Below are 20,597 nucleotides of genomic sequence, written 5' to 3'. Positions count from 1 at the left end.
GTCCTTGTGTATGGTTGCTGTCTTTGCGAACCGGTTTACCGCGTCGCTGATCTGTCTCTGTAAAAAAAAGTACTTGCTTCGAGACTTGGCTAGAAATTTGCGAATTTCCATGTTTAAATATTCTATTGCTGTAATAGCTACAACAATGATAAAAGTACCTTGCTCTATAATGAAACCCATTGTCTGAAATTAGTTTTAAGCCTGGAATTCCAGCATATGTTCAGAATTGCTTTAATAAGCTCCTCTAAAGACGTTGTTTTGAAACGTACGTTTTTATTAAATATATGTATTTAACGATTCCGATGTAAAATACACAAAATGAAAAATACAAAACCTATAGCGGGCAAAATTCATTACAAGTTCAAACCACATTTGATGAATGAAAATTTATGTATCTATACTCAGGATCACGAAGCAATGCGTACACGTCATGGATGACGTAGATCCGTTACCAACACTAAATCAAAAATACGCGCCGCAATACATGGCAATACGGATCAAAATCGATCAATTTGGGGGAAATTATATTGGTACGACTGATAGCGAAACATATGCTAAAGTTTTATCGATTTCACAAGTGTCATTGGTGTCAACTTTGGTTATGTTGTGTTATTGTTTGATTTTTCGCGTTTTTCTACTTTTCTGCTCATGTAATCGTATCAGTTCTTTTCAGAACTATAACAGTTCTTTTTAGAACTCCAAGTTAACTGTCCTGTACCGTGGTACGTGTCGCTTGCTTGAACGTAAACATTCCACCATGCCGAAGCCCTTGCACAAAGATGTAAAGCAAATGGACGATAATTTAGTGGACTATTTTGCTAAAGAACGCGATAGCGGGGGACCTCTTTTACCACTAACAGCTGTTCAAGACGTAAGTAGGTGTATTTTATTACAATTAGTAATGCAGTCACATTGTACAGAGGGTTGCTGCTGCTCTGGGTGTATGTGTGCGAACAGTGAACTCCGTGGTACAACAAATAAAAACCGGAGAAGGTGTACATTCTCCCAAGAAATAGAGACCCCCGAACACAGCAAGTTTGTGATATTAGAACTTTGGAGCAGTGTGCTATTCGAGAATGCTTATATGGAATGGTCGAAAAAAGTATGAATTTGATGCGCACGCCTTATACATAGATACTAACGATTATTTTACAGAAATACATGTTACACGATCGCCATTAATTGATTGCTTGAAGTAGAAACATATATTTGAGGGTTCTGTAAGCTCGTTAGGAAAAATTTTACCTTCTCTATTGGGTTTCGTTATTCGCCAACCAGTGTACGGAAGCGTCTTATGGAATTACAAAATGTTGTTCATGCAAGAACCAAATTCTTACGTGAATACATGCACAATCAGCAGAACCCAAATCCTTTGCCATGTGTATATCTTGATGAAACATGGATATTTGAAAATGGTTCGGTAGTTAGGTCATTGCAAGTCGATGGTGTCAAAAGTATCAGGATGTTCAAAATAGAAGGGAAAATTTAGTAATGTGTCAGTTTCACGTTAGTTATTTATTCTTCTCACTATATTTTAGGTATATTGTATTACATGCAGGTACAAGCAATGGATTTATTGATGAAGCAGCGCTAGTATTTTCTTCTAATACCAAAAATCCAGACTATCATGGTCGAAATGAATCAACAGAATTTTCTCAAGTGGTTTCAATTGCTCATGAATCTTGAAGAACCATCACTGATTATTATAGACAATGCAAGCTACCACAGTACCCTTGCAATCAAATGTCCCAGTGGTTCATGGAAAAAAGCAGAAATTCGTGAATGCCTTTAACAACATGACATAAGTTCAGATTCACAGCTGTTAAAAACGGAACTTCTTCATTTGGTTGCACAGTAATGCATATACCATTCTCTATCGTTTCATTTAAAATATCATATTTTTCAGAAATAAACCTCCAAAAACGTATGTTGCCGTGAATTGGGCCAACAGAATGGCGATAGAGTATTGCGATTGCCGCCATATCATTGTGTGTTTAACCCTATAGAAAATATTTGGGGAATTACTACAAATTTTTATTCCAAACACATTGGGCGTGATGGTTATGGTCAAAAAATTCCGTGGAAATGTGGAAAAAAGCGTTAGCACATGTCACGCCCACAATGTGGAAAAATACTGTTGACCATATGAATAAAATAATACGGGAGTGGTGGGAACGGGAATTAGTATTTGACCGTGAAGAGATTGCGCCGTTTATAATCGACATTAATGAAGATTCAGATTATAGTTTTAGTGATTATGACAGTGAAGATTCTAATGCTGCAGATGGCATTCAGCCACTGTAACATGTAGGTTATTTTCCATTACCATCCTAATTGATTGTACTGGGGGCATGTTCTGCTGATGTCTTTTATAATCACACTATCACTTCACTGGCCAAATATACAAATCACTGGTCAGACGACGACGTTGTGCAACATGCATACTTATTATTGTTTATACTTTACTTTTGTATCTATTCCATGTCAATAAAGTAACTTATTCTGTAGATGTGACGTGCCTATTGTGGCATTGAAGACGGTAAGCATATTTCTCTAACTTGAAGCCTGTCACAACTGTTCAATGCTGTCTGTTTGAGACGTATTTTAACATTCTCGTTGGTAGCTTTAAGTACAGTATGAAGCCTTGTACCACCCTCCAAGTATGTGTTTAACACCCAATTGTCAACAGTTTTTACCAGCAGTCAATGCAAAAATGAACGTTTTTAAAGCCAGTCATTCACGTTCCAACGCCGGGGTACGATTGTATTGGATACAACTGCTGTATAATTCTGCTGACAAGCAGCAGTACACACACGTTACGACCTTGCAGTTAAAAATTTGCAATCGTGGTGGCAACATGTCCGAAGAAAATGGACTTTTATACCTGCTTTCACGGTTTGTATAACGTACACTGTCCACACGATCAAATTTACATCGAATACAACACGATTGTACTGCTGCAAACAGACTTGTTCACCAACCGTCCACATCCAACCGATTTGCTTGTCGCATACACATACGTTCAAAAACACTTCAATTTCGTCATACCCTACACAATTGTACCGCGGCGTTGGAACGTGAGTGGCAGGCTTCAGTGACTAGGAATACGTGAAAGAGGTTACAGTCATGATCTTTCCTGTGCCTGAGTTTGTAATTCATAGCGTCTATGCAGCCTGCAGCATGCCCTTGTGTGCTGAAACACTGCAAGTGTAGCTTATTTCTTAACTGTTGCTTCACACTAACGGTCTTCTCATGCTATAATCATAAATAGAACAAACCAAAACAATAACAAGCCGACATGTTTGTTGACAGTTTTCAAACCGATTCATTTGTATGATAAACGTGGTAGACGCATGACGTCATACAGAGTCCGTGACGTGTACGCATTGCTTCGTGATCCTGACTATATAAATGTTCTAGATAGTTAGCTAATTGTGATATAAAACGTTCTGTTCTACAATCATATGAAAAACATATTACTTTCCCCATAAGTTTAAGACACTAGAGTGTAAAAATTTAGTTTCATATAAAACAACAAAATAGTAGTACTAATGCAAAAAACTATCTTAATTAAATTAATAAGTTATACTTAATTGAAAATGCATATTTTAATTTTTTTCTGAAGCGATGTGTATTGCTGTACGCTAAATGTCTAATATGGTTATAGGGCTAACTAAACATCAAAACATTCTTCCCATCCGTATCAATGTACAGATTCATCCATCCATAAAGTATAGACGAATTCTCCCTTTTCCCGATAAACTAATTGAAGTGTGATCTTTATAATAATGATTTAGTTGAGTTCTGATTTCCAATTCTCGGCGGGTGTCAATGCTTATTGGTCCGCAAGACCGCCCATTAGTGGCCCCGTGAGAACCCTAAACACACATGCCCTGCCAATAGACTCCTGAAAGTTGATTTGCAGAAAAATTGATTTTACATGCACTGAAAATTCTACTACACCAACAACTATTATGCATTACCACAGGTGGTTCAATTAGAATAAACTTTTCTTTATGGTTTACATTACTATGGAAGCATTTGATGGCGTTAATAATTTGAAAGGGAGCACGTTTTCTCTATACTGAAGTGATTAGTTTCGCTATAACTTCAGTATTAAGCCATTCGGGTGCCGTAAAAGGTCTCATATAAAACCGAGCTCGATGAAAAACTACCATAAAACACCTGCATAACCTTATTAGTTACGGTAAAAACACAATGTCGCAGTATCGCTTAATATCGGGCTATTATGCAGTTATTAGAGCAGCATTGTGTTAATGGAACATTAAAAGATCAAATCAATCTTTCTGTGTAGTATTGTGAATGTGTACAAATCCTAAACACTGAACGTACCAATATTCCGACGTTCAATTTTTTATCTTGCTTTCTCCAATAAAAGACCATCGCTGAATAAAAAGCAAAGCATGCAGGAGATCTCGAGAGCGCAATTCAAAAAACAAAAGACCAATTTAATAAGGATCAAATTTAAATTGATCCTTTATTTGCCTACAGGATCTGCTGTAAGCCACTTACATTTTTAATATGAGTCTGAGAGCCCACCTATAATAGTTTGAATCGAATCGATAAGCTGTATGTAAACACCAAAATCATAAATTATCTTTGGAAAATAATACGAGTTTATGATACACTTACCAATATCAAATTTCTGCTTAATTTATGCGAGTATGATGATACTGAACGTGTCATCAAATTGTTTTTTTCAAATGTTGACAATATTTACATTATTTATTAACCTGTCTAATATTTTTTTCTTAAGCAATACCTAATTCATTTCTAGTTTTTGTTTACTTCAAGTTAACACCTTTATAATAACTAAAATTCGATAATTTAACAATCGAATAAAGACAATGAGCCATTAATTTAAAAAAATTACTAATATTATTAATCGAAACACCCAAGTCAGTCATTTTATTAAAGTCATTTACATCTTTGATAACGATACAAAATTGGTAACGTCTTTAAATTAGGTTTCAATATTTTAGCAAATATCGTAAAAAATACGATCTAGGCAAAGGTACTTGCATTCAAATATAGTCTTGAAATAATTAATAATAATTCTCTTATTCCATAAATATTAACATTTAAAATTACTTTTAATTAGCATGATGTAATATTTAAATCAACGGGGAGATCATTTGCGATAACCCCGTATTGTTAAAAGGTGCAACTGCAAATTGCTATCATTTGCTTACATAAGAAACGAATAGGTCAACAAAAGAGTTCACAGATAACCTAAAATATTGTGACACTCTTGTACGAAATTATCCTCTCTTATCGGTGTGGTATTAAAGAAACAAACTGCAAGCCAAAAAAGTTATATTAAAAACTTATATTATTATTATTATATATATTATAGTCTACGACGATTTTTTTGTCTATATGAAATCACAAAAATTTTGTTAATTTTCAGTCCACCAAAGCTTCACATTCTACCAAAAACTACATATTTTGGATAGATGCGAACTCGACTTTTTGCTCTTTTTTTATGTTTTTGTGAAAAATTGTGTTTCAGTTTTTATAGTTTAGCTCGAAAATTGATACTGGTATTTAAGTCAATGTGGATCTCTTTTTTGTCTTCTGAGATATACAGATTCCCACTTCGTTTGTAACTTTTATCTCGCTTGATGAAAATTTATGAATTTCTTGCAGCTCCAATCCAACTTATTATTAAGTGTATTAAAATATGTATTATTCAGGATTCTTACTTGTTTATGTTTTATCCTACTTATGTGATTTTATTTTGCTGGCTTCCAAAAATTGCCCAATGGCTCCAAGTTCTTTTTGTGTACGTGCGCACAGACGCTGCATGCTCGTACAGACAGACAACAACATCTTCCCTCTCTCTCTTTGGCCGTGAACCCCGTTTATATGTGATTTCTAAAGAGTTAGCAACGTAGTAGTATTAGATATATGGCGAGATGGAATGGCGGAAGGGACGCAAAACTTAAAAAAAAAATGTACCATGTGCCAGTCTATCGTGCCACACAACGAAACTATAATTAACAATATTCTTCTAGTACGCAATAGTGTAATTGTTTATATACACAGCGTGTTATTGAAAGGTACGTACAAAATAAAATCGGCAATTGTTCTCGAAGTATGGGTGCTAAAACTTAAAAAAAGTTCAGGTAAAAGTGTTCTCCTTTTAGAGATAAAAATTATTAAAATTTATGTCCAAATTCATTGTACGCCTCTGATAAAAAGATCATCTCTCGTTTCTAAAGCAACATTTAGTCTTGACAAAAGTTTCATTGATACAGTTGCTAGGATTTACTCAAATAAATTAATTTTACCTATTTATCCTTCAGTAGCGTCTAAAAAGCTTGGATAAGGGTTAATTTTCCCCTTATAATTTTGATAACACAAAATAAGTTTTTCAGACTTCTTAGATTTCGCGACGAACTGACAATTTTGTTGTACGTACCTTTCAATAACACCCTGTATAATTTTGGGGGACTTGGGTGTTCCATTTTTGGAAAATTATGACCTGACCTGTTTTTGAGTTAATTTTGGGACTCCGTTTTTTTTTTTTTTTTTAATTTAAAGCAATCTTGAGGTTCTAGGTATTCCTGTTTGGAAAGAATTTGAAACCGCTTTGAACCCTGTAGTGTTTTTTCTTATAATAATTTATTTAAATTTCTTAGGGGATACGTCATTTGCTAAAATCAGTGTTAACTTAGTAGGTACTAGCCCCGCCTACCCGCCCTCTCTTTTCTTAGAGAGTATCTCATTTGCCAAAATCACTCTTATCTTAGCAGGTACTAGCCCCGCCCACCCACTCTCTCTTTTTTTAGAAGGTATCTCATTTGCCAAACTCATTCTTACCTTAACAGGTACTAGCCCCGCCCACTCACCCTCTCTTTTCTTAAAAGGTATCTCATTTGCCAAAATCACTCTTACCTTAGCAGGTACTAGCCCCGTCCACCCACCCTCTCTTTTCTTAGAAGGTATCCCATTTGCCAAAATCACTCTTACCTTATCAGGTACTAGCCCCACCCACCCAACCTCTCTTTTCTTAAAAGGTGTCTCATTGGCAAAATCACTCATACCTTAGCAGGTACTAGCCCCGCCCACCCGCCCTCTATTTTCTTAGAAGGATCTCATTTGGCAAAATCACTATTATCTTAGCAGGTACTAGCCCCTCCCACCCACCCTCTCTTTTCTTAGAAGGTATCTCATTTGCCAAAATCACTCTTACCTTAGAAGGTACTAGCCCCGCCCGCCCACCCTCTCTTTTCTTAGATGGTATGTCATTTGCCAAAATCGGGCTTATTTTAGAAGGTACTAACCCCACCCACCCGCCCTCTATTTTCTTAGAAGGATCTCATTTGCCAAAATCACTCTTATCTTAACAGGTACTAGCCCCTCCCACCCACCCTCTCTTTTCTTAGAAGGTATCTCATTTGCCAAAATCACTCTTACCTTAGAAGATACTAGCCCCGCCCACCCACCCTCGCTTTTCTTAGATGGTATGTCATGTGCCAAAATCAGTCTTATCTTAGCAGGTAATAGCCCCGCCCACTGATCCTCTCTTTTCTTAAAGGGTATGTTATTTGCCTAAATCAGTTTTATCTTAGCAGGTACTAGCCCCGCCCACCAAGTACTGACGACTAACTTTAACAAAGAATGATCAAAATTTGGGAACATTACGAGCTTACTTATGTTTTTATTATTTTTGGGACTCCCGAAACCTCCGTAAATAATGTACTGAAGAGTTAATCCTCAATTTTCCAGACACCCGGTATATGGGAAAAAAGGGACTATATCGTAAAAAATCCAATACAGGTGTAGGATCGTTATTTAAGTTGTAGTGTTTCTTCATTAGTGTGTTGTGCTCGAAAATTCTGATATTTCGGACATTGGATTAAAATACGGTGAATATTAAGACAGCAATTACATTTTGAGGTTTTGAAATTTCAAAACAAAAACAAAAATTTTTTTCAAGAAGTAGTTCATTTAAGAAAATATTTGATTTACTGGCATACTCTTGAAAATTAACTACTTACCTACATACAATTACAAAAAAGTTAATATTGTGTTACAATACAAGATCCTTACAGACACCTCAGCTAAATTCATTTATAGTGTAGAGTAAATACGACTGTGTTAGGGGTTTGACGACTGGCAACCTTCGAAAGAACTTAGGTTCTTTAACTTTTAGGTCGTAAAACTTTATTGCAATATAAAAATAGTGGATTTACGTGCAATTTACAATCCACAGGTGAAATGCTCATGAGGGGAGGGTGAGGAAAGATAACTACCGAACGGAAGCGATTCCAAGAAATAATAAAGTGTTTCATTCAAAATAAACTCCATAAAAGTCTTTCACGCAAATAAACAAACACATGTAAATATTATTGTCTTGTGTTTTCATGCCTATTAACTACCCTGGTTTCATTATATTTGGAGTGACCTATGAATAACTTACTTCATTCTATTTTAGAATCACAATCTTGTCTATAAGCACCCAAATGCGGGCATAAATTGGCCTTTATAGCACAGATCAATCAAACATTGCTAAGTAAAGATTGATTGATCTTTTAAATCAATTACTTAAATTAGCTTAAATAAACGTTTTCCACTTCTTGAATTTGCATTTTGAAAAACGAATTGTTTCACAAATAAACAACGTGGTATCAATAACAACATTAAAGTAGCCAGCTATATATTAAAGTTCACACAATCTTGCCGGAAATACTCAATATTTCGTTAAAAATATTTTAGAAGCTAAAATAAAATATAACGTTATATGTACCACGGGCATAATTGTCGATTATGGCCCTCGGGAAATTAAAAGCCCTCCTACGTCCGGCTTTAAACATTCCCTCGCACCATAATCTTCAAATTATGCCCTTAATACGTAAGTAACTATTCTTCTTCTTCATTTTTCTAATGAAGAAGAAGAATTATTCTTTTTTTCCATTCTGACAAGGAAAATCCAAAAATTTTAAAGTGGCATATCAGAAAATCACAAACTTTAAGATTATATTAAGTATTTTCTTCTCTTTGAAGAAGATCAATGTGAATTTAATTAAATAACTCACCTTTAGTTTAATTTAATTCTCGTCACTTATAACACTGCAGAAGATATGTAAAATTTGTACAATATCATCTCAATCTACCAAAAATTTAGAACTGTTAGGTTGCTAATTGGATAAATAATATTCTTATTGTCATTTGTAGGTAAATTGGAATATAATAAGACATCAGGAAAGATTTATTAACATTTTCATATATTTGCGGAGATAATATATTACATTTTTATAATATTGAATCAGTTCTACGTAAACATCGATGTTATATTTTACAAGCGGTTAAAATTGTAAAATTATTAACACTGAATATTATTACTTATTGGTAATTTATTGATAAAGATGGCAAGCCAAATTGTTGAAAATTATTGTTTCCATAATATGCCCATCATTTTAATTATAACAGGTAGCTAATGCATAACTTATTGTTTAGTTATTGTAAAAATGTTAATCTAAATCCTTATCTGTTAGTAATATTGCATAGACATGATTAATGACTTTCCACAAAGTCAAATCTGCTTTCAAACTCAGTCTAGTTTTGTGTAATCACAAATTTACTTAAAACATACTTTTCTGAATTAAACTAAAAAATTAAATAAATATCATTTTATATAATAATTATTTACAAAAAGGTGAATATGAATCATTATTATCACTAACTATCAGTAAATTAAAAAATCGACGGAAATGTCAACTTTAATTAAGTAAAAATTAATGTCATAACTATAGTGCAAAAAGTATAAAAATGTTAGGTTAAACTTTGCAATATGTTGTGTTAAGTATAAATAAAATTATTCTAATTCAACTTACATAACTGAATGTCTGTAACGTAAAGATCTATTTTCCATTTTTTTTTTTTCTTTTATAAAACATTAAATATAGGGTGTATAAGGTGTTAGTAATAATAAAAATAAAAGTAGGCATTTAAAAATATATTTAACACGTTAAGCGCCAAAGCAGACACCGATGTCTGACCAATGAATTCCATAGGGAGCCAGAGCGGTCACCAGTGTCTGTTTCATATTTCTTACTTTGGGGCCACACAGACAAGTAATTAGGCATTATAGAGCGAATATGTGTCTGCCATGGCATGGGCACATTTGATCCCACAGTTGGTCTGTTGGTTGCATATTTCGGACTAATTTTACAGTGTGTCCGCTGTGGCCTCCTTTTTTGTCTGAATTTTTTGATATGTTACGGGGCCACGCCGAACACATTTAATTACATAACAAGGAAATGGCGTGTCCGCCGTAAACAAAGTGTCCGTTGTTGTGACCGCTGTGGGCTCTTCATAACTTAGAATTGTGTCTGCTCTATTAGACTGCTGTGGCCCAGTGATGTAAAAACAGCGTAAAATATAATGCAGGGCCACAGCAGACACAGGTGTCTGTTTTAGTTTTTTTGAAGAATTTGTGACAACATTTTCGAATTTCAACAAATAACCTGTCACTATATATAAAATTTTATGTAAAATACATACCTGCCAATCGCTCTATGACTGCGGTCTAGGACAATTCGGCGCGGCCGACTTGGCGCGGCCAACTTGGCGCGGCCGACTTGGCACGAGACATTTTGGCGCAGAGACACTTTGGCGCAAATGAACTCGCATCAAGAAAAATAGATATAAATATACAAAAATTGCACCCGTTGTCAGCATAACCTAATTTTTATAGTCTCCAAGGCGTGGAGGGGTAATGTCGACTTTTTAATGGACACATGGGCGCTTTGCGCCCTGCACCCCATTATAAACATACTCCTAAACGTGGAATTTCTTGCTCCGTGGATCATTTAGTTATTGGAATTTGTGCGGATGAAACTGTGTACTTGGTTACCTACACTTATCATAAATAACAGGGTGCCAACCACAGTACGAACAATAAATATTTTTTATATTATATACCGACGTACTCGCGCTAAGATGACTAGCGCCAAGATGGCTTGCGCCAAAGTGTCCCTGCGCCAAGTTGGCTTTGCGCCAAAATGGCTCGCGCCAAGTCGGCCGCGCCAAGTTGGCCGCGCCAAGTTGGCCGCGCCAAGTCGGCCGCGCCAAATAGTCCCATTCCGCTATGACTGTAACTGCATGATTTTGGCTTGGCGCTTAACGTCTTAAACATAAACTTAAAAACACAAAATCATTTTGTTATGACACTAATAATATTTTACATAATTAATATATATTAGTATATAAATATGGCATTGCATATTATATATAATATATATAATTATACTTTTTTCTTTTTACATTTCGTCAATTTTTTGTATAAGCAGCAGCCCAACAATAAAATTTTAAATTAGGATAAAATTTTATGATTTTGCATGCAACTTTTGAGGAGACGACGATGGCATCAAAATTTCTTGTGTTCGTAATCTCAAAGCTTCCAACGTAGACGGAGATAATCGGGATGGACTTGGAGTCTCTGGACTAGAACTTCTTGATCTTTCATTCGGTACGGGATTACTGGTATTAAGCAGATTCAGCTGTGGTACTGACCCCGCAAGAACATAGTGCTGGAGGAACGCGTGAAATGATGGTGCATTCATTGGTCCCTTTGGTGCCCAAGGCATCATTGTAGGATTAAACATGGGAGGAAATGGTAAACCGTGCCAAAATGGATCAGTGGGACCAACAGGAGGCATCGTTAAATGGTTTTGGAAAGAAAATTCTGGTAAGCCAGCTTGTTCACCAGGATGCATAAATGGCACGGCTTCCCTTCCCAATGCTTTTTCGCGTTTCCTCCATTTGGCACGTCGATTTTGAAACCACACCTGGAAACAACAAGAAGTTAGGTGTAAAGGGAATGTACAAATTTGGATAAACACACAACTGATGATAACTCAAACAAATAAACCAACTAGCTTGATTTAGTCCAAGAAGAGGACAGCGCAGCTGATGAAACGCGTCGACAGTGTGTTGAGAGTTTTCGGTGATGCGAGAAGAACATATTCAAGGTGGTGTCAATAATCCACTGATCATTAATAATAGTATATTACATAACAAAAAAGGTAAAGAGCCTATTACACACGACCTCGAAGTTTGCAGCCACGAGAGCAGCGAGTGGCGTAATTCGAGAGAGTGTGTAATAGGCTTATTACTCCTGTTGTGTACCATACTTTTTCTACGATCTCAGTTATAAATAAAAAAACAAAAAAATGGCTTATTAATATGTTTAATAAACACAATTTACAGTTAATTCAAAACTACAATTTTTCTTCACTTCTTCTAGTGTCAGTGTCTTGGATTTTTTAATTCTGAAGCTATCTGACAGTCTTTTCAAGAAAGCATGCAATTTCGGGTAGTTCTCAATATTCACATTATGCTTGATGTTTATGGTTGATCTTAGCATCACATAAATCGCCCAAAGGGATGACGATTTGTACTTCTACCCCAATGTCCCTACGCCAACTCTTAAATTTTTCATAAACCATCTCAGACTTCCCCTTCGATTTTTTAGGCAGAAGGTGGTTCACGGCGTCCAATGCTTGGTCAACAATTTGCGGCGAAGTACTTTCGAAATCACTCTCCGAATCGCTCATATTATAAGCAATAAAAGACACGATGGAAGTTAAATTCGTCACTTTCGACAAATTTTTATGACATCCCAGCAACTGCTATTCCTCTGTACAATTATGTAATTATATACAGGGTGTCTCAGAAATAAGTACATTAATTTTAATCAGTTATAGAGCTCCTCAAAATCAATAACTTTTTTTAATAGGGTTTTGTCAGAAACTTTTTAATTATCAAGTTAAAAATTGTTAAAGTTTTATCCCAATTAAGGGTACCCGCCCATGGATCCTCAGTCACCCATGGATACTCATAATTATTATAATTAATAATTTATGGTCAAAAACAGTTACTAGGATACGTATTTTTCTAATCATGTCAGCATGACAAACATTTAGAAAGAAATTGAAAGTGCTGCTCCCTAATGGCGAACGGAATTTCATCGGCCCAAATGTGGATGTTGATTACACCTTCCCTCGTGTATTCGGCCTCATCAGTTGATGGTACAAAAGATACAAAATTTGCTTGTTGGTTTATTTTTCTATTAACCCACTCACAAAAGTTTTACCTACGTGGTAAGTCTCTTGGTTTCAATAACTGAACTTTCTTGTCCTGAAAGGGATACTGTTGTTCTCCGAATATCCTCCAAATATTACTCTGCGATACATCATACTGGACACTGATGCGTCCTAGTGCCCGGTCGAGGTTCGACTCTCTCCAGAACAGCCACTTCCATATTAGCAATTCTATTACTACGTAACTTACCCCGATCCTGAGCTGCAAGTTTAAAAGATCCGTACTCTCGAAGATGCTGAAACGCTCTTAAAAGTGCGCACGTTTGGCAGACGAAGATTTGGGAGGTTTTCTGAAAAAATTCTTTGGGCGCGAGCACTGTTTCCCTGAGCCTCACCGTAGGTTAACAACGATATCGGTGTATTCAAGATTTGAAAACACTGCCATTTCGACACATTTCGTCTATAAATTAGAAATCTGTGCCAAACAACTTTAAAGAGACGACGTTTAGCTTGCACTTGACATAAAAATGATTGTCAGTGTCAAAACGGTTGCTAGGGTATCTTCTTTATTGTTGTAGTGTTGATATTATTTAAGGTGAACATAGACGGCTCGTGAATATAATATGGGTGGGAAAATTCTAAATTCGACTTGAGTTTTCGAAAAAATGCTATATAAAAAGTTGTTCCCTTTCACGAGTTATGTCACTGGTTAAAATTAATGTACTTATTTTTTAGACACCCTGTATATTACCCACTGGTCATGACCCACTTGTGTGGGTAATGATGGATTTACTTTAAAGGATACCCGTTTGTAATTCATCGATTACTATAAGAGAAGTACAAAAATAAATTTTATAACTGATGATACGAAGAAAAGTACAAGTGTTTAGGTAAAATATGGTCACATTTTTATCAAAAATGTACTGATTCCAATATTTTTAAGTCATGAACGCACATTAAAAACAAATTTTGCTTTTAAATATTCATATGAAAATAAACTTATTTGGATACAGCAGAACAATATTTCATGTTATCAAAAAAGTTTGGTAACACGCATCAGAAATACCCTCTTTTCTCAGTTCGTAGAAGGATAAATCTGCATTAGATTATTCAATCCAAAATCGTTAATGCCAGGATAATGACCATCATGAATTGCATCTTAATTGGTAACAATTTGGATAATTAATCTGGCTTGTAACAGCGTAAGTAGCGTCGCAATTGGGCATTGTTCGCCACAATAGAGGTAATCGGAACCGGTTCCGGACCCCAGAATTCTCTCTGATGTCTCATTTAAAGTGCCTGCTCGCTTCATAGATAAAATGATGGAAAGCTGTGCCTCTTCTAATTGCCCTTTTAGCCATGCTTCTATCAAGCTCCGACAAATTCATTTTTTCCATTGCATTGTAGTATATGCTTCAATTAATTTTTTTGTCGGAGTAATTACAAATGCGAGGCCCCGAAACAAAGAAAATAATTTGATAATTGCTCTATTAAGCCGAGAACGCCTCTTCTAAAATTCGTGCACGGTGTCACGGTGCATTTTTAATTTAACAATTAAGTTGTTAAGATTTGTTTCCATTTTAAATCAACGAACAAAAAAGTCATAATTTTCCAGGCAAAAATAAAACATTTCCTTAATTAATAGATAAAATTAGTTGATTACTTAATGAATAAATAATGTTTATGGATTACCTGACAAGATTATAATTGATACGGAGTAAATTAACTAGAACATTATTTAATTAACTTGTTTTTATGAAATCTTCCATTATTGGTACAATATGAATTATATTTTGTTTATCGGTAGTGGAAATTTCTAACAGACGCAAGTAAATTTAATTGTTTATCAATTAACCAACCTTATTTAGTTTCCACTTAAGTGGGTCTGACTTTAATCTATCATATTAGATTTTGGTTTTAACAAAATATAAATATTTTTAATTCAAATTTCTTAACTAATATCTCCTATAAAAATTAATCAATTACTTATTGTATGTACGTACTTGAACCCTTGCTTCACTGAGATCTAATCTCATCGCTAGTTCTTCTCTCGTGAAGACATCCGGGTACTGGGTCTTCTCAAAAGCTCTTTCGAGCTGATGCAGTTGATAGGTGGTGAACGTCGTCCGCGATCTTCGAATCTTCCGTGGCCTAGAGTCGCTCATATCTTCAATGGATTCCTCAACGATTTCGCCATCGCTGACAGAATCCACTTTAGAGTCCGACTCTCCTGAAAACAAAGAAAAACCACTTCAAACCCGGTTGAAATTCATAATTCACATTAAAATAACGCTTTGAAAATAGAGCCGCTTTTACGAATTTCCAGATATGTTCGAGGCTCTCGTATTTTACTTGTTCATTATCTCCGTATTTACATATTTTGATGCGGTCAAAATACGTATTCCAATAAGATTATACTCGTAATTTAAACATGTTTAACCGAACGAATCGGCGATGCTCTTTTGTTGGTGTATTCCCGAGCCAACTTTGGCTTGATGCTCGTGAAATTGGTATTCATAGTGGTGCCTTGTGTGTTTAAAAGCTTTGACATGTCCAGCCGGCGTATAGATTTATTTATGCAAATTGAATACTAATCTACTATATGAACTCTAACGTGTATTACGTCGTTATTAATTTACCATTTTGACTGAAATTTAATAGTTGTGTTAAAGTACACGAGCTGGTAAGAAGATTATGTTACGGCATAACAAATTCTTTGTTGAAAACGTTTTTGAAAAGTTTTGCACAAGACTTAATCAAACATTTGAGAAAGGATCAGCTTTATTTGCAACGAGGGGTATTTAAATGCACAGGTAACTCAAGTTCCCCCTATTATCCCACTCGATTACGACTTTATTTCGTCAATCGTGATTCACCCCTATTTTAATTTAGCTTCGTTTATCCCTCATTAAAATCTATACTGATGCTATCATGTGAAAAAGCCGGATATAAAATTAATTGTTAGGTTTTAGGTCACGAATTAAGTAGCCTGATATGTGCTTCAACGGTCCATCATAACCTAAAGCATGATAGACTAGTAGCAATCGTAACACTATCATTTGGTGTATAATTTTCTATTAGTTTCTGTGGTAGCAGGAATATTATAAAAGCAGATTTTCGATAAACCACTGATACAATTTACTAAAAATTGTATGTTTACACATTATTGTTAAACATAAAATAATGTAGAACAAATGGATTAAAGGATCAAGATTAGCTCCTATAAAATTAACCCCAGTGAGATATAGTTTTGATGAGTAAAATTAAATTGAACAATTTAATGAGAAGCTAAAACTTTTTCGGTTTCATATGTGATAATAAACTATCAAGTTATAGTTTTTAAACTTATAGCAGTTTAATTAAAAAATGTCATATTCAAAGTGCATTTTATAATTTAGAAGCTTACTTCCAAAATATATATGTCCGAAGTAAATGCAATGTATTCTCCTTTGGTATATTCAGCTATATTGTGAATAACAAGTGTAAATTTATTTTGTATATCCGAACACAATAAATATTATTATTATTGTTATTATTCATTCATATACAGTTGAACTGACCAAAGGAATAACTGACAGATTTTGTCAAATATAAACCCTGAAGTCAAAAAACAATAAAACACTAGCTTCCGTAATAAGAACATAAAAATGATCTTTGGTACATTTTATTATACAGGGTGCTTCAAAAATGGCGCACTAACTTAACGGTACCATAATAAATTCACATGTCTAAGTTCGAGAAATTTGACGTTCATTTATAAAAACAAAATATCGATTTAGGCAGATAGATTAAAAAAGTAAAAAATTAGCCAGTGTTGTCAAATTTATTCTGAACAATTTTCACGTTTGTAATATTATAAAGTGAAGAAAAAATAAAGATAAAGACATTCCAAAATTATTTTGAATAATGAAAGTCCGGTAGAATTAAAATGTGGTCAAATACCTAACAGAAAAATTAAACTTTTAAGGGCTATGTCTTCTACATTTGGTACAAAGATTTTTAAAATTAGTTTTTCTTTGCTCAATAAACAGTCCTTAACAACGTGTCATAGAGTAATCACCCTGTATGTTACAAAAAATGCCATGCAGGTGAGGTCAACAGGACGGCCTCAAGTTGGTGTTAGACGTGCAAGCTCTTTTTGTCTTCCTCAGTTGTGTATAGTAGGCTAAGAAAAAAACAGTTTGCTTTTCCAATGTCAACTTGCGGACGTTTTTTAATATAATAGGTCAAAAAACATAATTATATAAGTGACAATATTCCTACTGTTAGGCCAAAAAAATATATAGTAATATAATTTATTATGAGGAACTTGCAGTCGGTTATTTTGACACTATTTCGGAAAATTGTATATATTATGTATCACTTTTTGAATGAGAATGTGTTTATCAAAAATTTGAAAATTTCCACTAATCAGTAGTATGTTAAAATATCGCCGATAATTATAACAAATTTTTCACAAAAATTACTTGTTTTTGGCGTTTATGGTAATGCTCATTTTGTTCTACTGCATTTGAATAAAGATAGTGAAGTCTATTTTCATATAGTGTACATAAAACTGTTTTTTCTAATTAGGCAGCCTCAAATTAATGAAAATAATATTATAAAATATCCACGTAGTCATTCTAATTATTGGAAAATAAAACTGCTAATTTTTCCTGCCCAGTAAAGTCTAGAAGGAAATAAGTATGAAATTCTCAATTGATTTTCCTCATTCTTTGAACACAATAAAAAAATGTGTCACTACTCCAAATTCATAAATAACTAACAGCTCTGCGTTTGAACTACAGGGCTGACTTTTTATTACTAAACAACACACTATTTGTGCGGCCCGCAAAAACAACATATTTTGTAAACAAAAAATTCGACAATCAGCAAATATGGGAAAAAATAAGTATCCATGGTAATAAATTCAAGTTTTTTCTTAAATGTAAAACCCAAAAGAAACAACTAAATTTGATAAGACAAATTAACCTAACAATATGTAAATCATCTTTGTTCTTAGTAATAAATAAAAAATATATATTTAATTTTTCTATTTTATTTATTTCTTGCAACCGGAAGTAACGTTGCATATGTTTACGAATTCAAAAAACAAACGAAAATCAATTTACCGCTTCATTAATTTTCTCCTCAACTTGTAGCCAATTGATTTATTATTGGAACTCGAAGAACACGTGTTGGAAAGGGTCAGTATGAAAAGGGTAAAACCCTAACTTCACTCCCCACGTAGTCTAATTATCTCCCTAATTACATTGTGTCTATCAGATTGTCTGTGACACACTATTAATCATTTTTGTTTTTACTTTTTTTTCCTCGAACACGCAAGCACACATATACTTTTCACAATTCAAATATTTACAAAATTTTGATAAAGCATGCATGAACTTTAATATGAAATAAAAAATAATAAATACCTTCAGCACTCTTCGTCGATGTCGATGACGAGCTATTTACTCCCAATATCTGGTCGATGCTGTAGACAGCCCTCGGACGAATTTCGTCCTGACTTTGCGACATGTCAACAGACTAGCACTAGTGAATGAGTAACGATAACAGCACGTCTTTCGATGTGAACAGTGAAGAACTTGTTTCTCGACTGACTATTTCAACCACTTGTGAAGGGTATAAATTGGGGGTTCAAGCATAACCCTCCCTCAATTTTCCTCCAATCAGAAAATTAATTCGTGAGTGACTCGGTGTCCGCATGCGCACAATATCTGTAACCACGCCGACTAGATTGTGTTCAAATTAAGATATGGTTTTATTATGTTAAATGTTAATGAAATAGATTATGCTATGAATATTCAATATTCCAAATAAGATTAACGTTTTGAGAAATAATCAGGTGTTTTATTATTGCATTACGGACGTAATATTATTTTAATTTTGTTTGAGTATTTTATTTATTAGGGTACTATTAATAACGATAACAGTCAATTTTATGGAAAATATCACTCCCTTGATTACTTTTTTGAGTTATTTACTATTTTTGTCAGATTATTTTTTTAACGACCGATTAGGTACACATAAATTCTACACGGATGCGCAACATTTCAAATAATGTATTTGAAGGCTTGTTAAAAATTTAGACAAATTATGTATCTAGTTTTAACCACAGTTGTATTATCTATTTGCCTTCCAGCGGATTTTAATAGTTTGTTAATAAGTAATAACCGCATTTTATCGATTTCTCACCCTCAAGCTAACACTACTTATAACTTAACGTCATTCATCTAACACCTTGTGTTAAAATTTAAATTGTTTTATCTACAAACTACTACAACATAAAAAATGCTATAAAAGTTTTTAATTTTTTCAAAAATTTCGTGTGTTACAAACACTTGTGTAAATTATTTCGATATTCTTACTTGTAAATATATATAAATTCGTACTACAAAAATTTTACTGGATATTTTTAAGCACTGTATCTTATTTTACAATAATAAACTATTGAATTAATCTAACATTTTAAATATCCTCATGTAAAGCAAATTTTGCAAATGCGAAAAAAATTATCCGAAACAGTTCTACAAAGAATAAACATTTTTAGTAAATTAATATTTTCTTCAATACATTTTAAGTTTGGAGAACTTCCATAAATTCATATTTTTTATTAATATTCCGGTAATTTGTTTTCGGGTGTAACGGTGAGAGAATAAAACAATAAAAACGTTTTTATGGATTGAAACATTCATATTTGGTTTAGTTTATTCAATAAAAAAGCAGAATACGATACCAGTTTATTATTAACCCAAATAATAGGTAATATTTTAATGACTTCAATTTTAAAATTTTAATAGTCCATGAATAATTGAGTTTTAAGCTCTTGTAATCATCAGTTTTGTTACGTACAAAAAATTTTTTCCCATAAAGAATTAGCAAATAGGTACTTGTAAAGCGTATATTGTGCATTAAACAGTAAATTCTTTCATAAATATTGTTTTAGTATTGTAATTACAAATTGCTAAATGTGCGTGTTATTAAAATCCAAATGCTGTAGGACATTTTTTTGAAAATGTCCTTTAGTAACATAAAAATATTAAACTGACCTTTTTTACATTACCTGTCACGGAAATCATCATTATCATTAAGCTGTACGTCGGTGATTAAATTTAGATAAATTTGCAATAAATCCTCCTTAATTGTCATCGTTTACGATGTTTAGGGTGGTTAAACCTTCCGACAATATTCTTAAAATTATGTATAAACATAAACAGATGAAATTTAAACTGAATTTTTACATATACCGCTCAAGGAAAATATATCTTTAAGTCAGAAGTATTAGTGCTAATAAGTAATATTTAGAAGATTTGGATAATTTGCAGTAAATCTCCGTTAAATGTTATTGTTGAATGTGTAAAGGTGGTTAAAAGCTTAGAAAGTTTTTCCGAACTAGGTGCACACATAAACCGATCAAATTTGCAGCACACTGTACTTTATTTAACTATTGACTGCTGACGAATTTCTGTATTTTAAAAAATATTTATTATCAGTCATTTATAATTTGAAAAACACTTATTTCCA

At 33.7% G+C, this 20,597-nt stretch overlaps 1 protein-coding gene and 1 long non-coding RNA gene across 2 annotated transcripts; one reads left to right on the top strand and one right to left on the bottom strand.

Annotated features, from left to right (window-relative positions):
* Positions 1 to 432: 432 nt before the first annotated feature.
* Positions 433 to 2,507, top strand: LOC135134524 (uncharacterized). The gene is made up of 4 exons (XR_010281332.1): positions 433 to 871; positions 921 to 1,102; positions 1,156 to 1,854; positions 1,907 to 2,507. It is a non-coding gene; the product is annotated as an uncharacterized LOC135134524 (long non-coding RNA).
* An 8,709-nt stretch (positions 2,508 to 11,216) lies between these two features.
* LOC135134322 (paired mesoderm homeobox protein 2-like) lies at positions 11,217 to 18,649 on the bottom strand. The gene is made up of 3 exons (XM_064062963.1): positions 18,488 to 18,649; positions 15,077 to 15,303; positions 11,217 to 11,819 (listed from the first exon to the last, which is right to left on the bottom strand). Exons 1-3 carry the CDS (start codon positions 18,588 to 18,590, stop codon positions 11,358 to 11,360), a joined length of 792 nt encoding a protein of 263 aa, XP_063919033.1. The 5' UTR covers positions 18,591 to 18,649; the 3' UTR covers positions 11,217 to 11,357.
* Positions 18,650 to 20,597: the final 1,948 nt, after the last annotated feature.

The sequence above is a fragment of the Zophobas morio genome, unplaced genomic scaffold (genome assembly GCF_036711695.1).
Source record: "Zophobas morio isolate AGI-343-1 ecotype UQ-CSIRO unplaced genomic scaffold, CSIRO_AGI_Zmor_V1 ptg000023l, whole genome shotgun sequence".
Classification (NCBI taxonomy): Eukaryota; Metazoa; Arthropoda; class Insecta; order Coleoptera; family Tenebrionidae; genus Zophobas; species Zophobas morio.
Note: the sequence above shows the minus strand (reverse complement) of the source record. Positions and strands in the feature narration are given on the sequence as shown.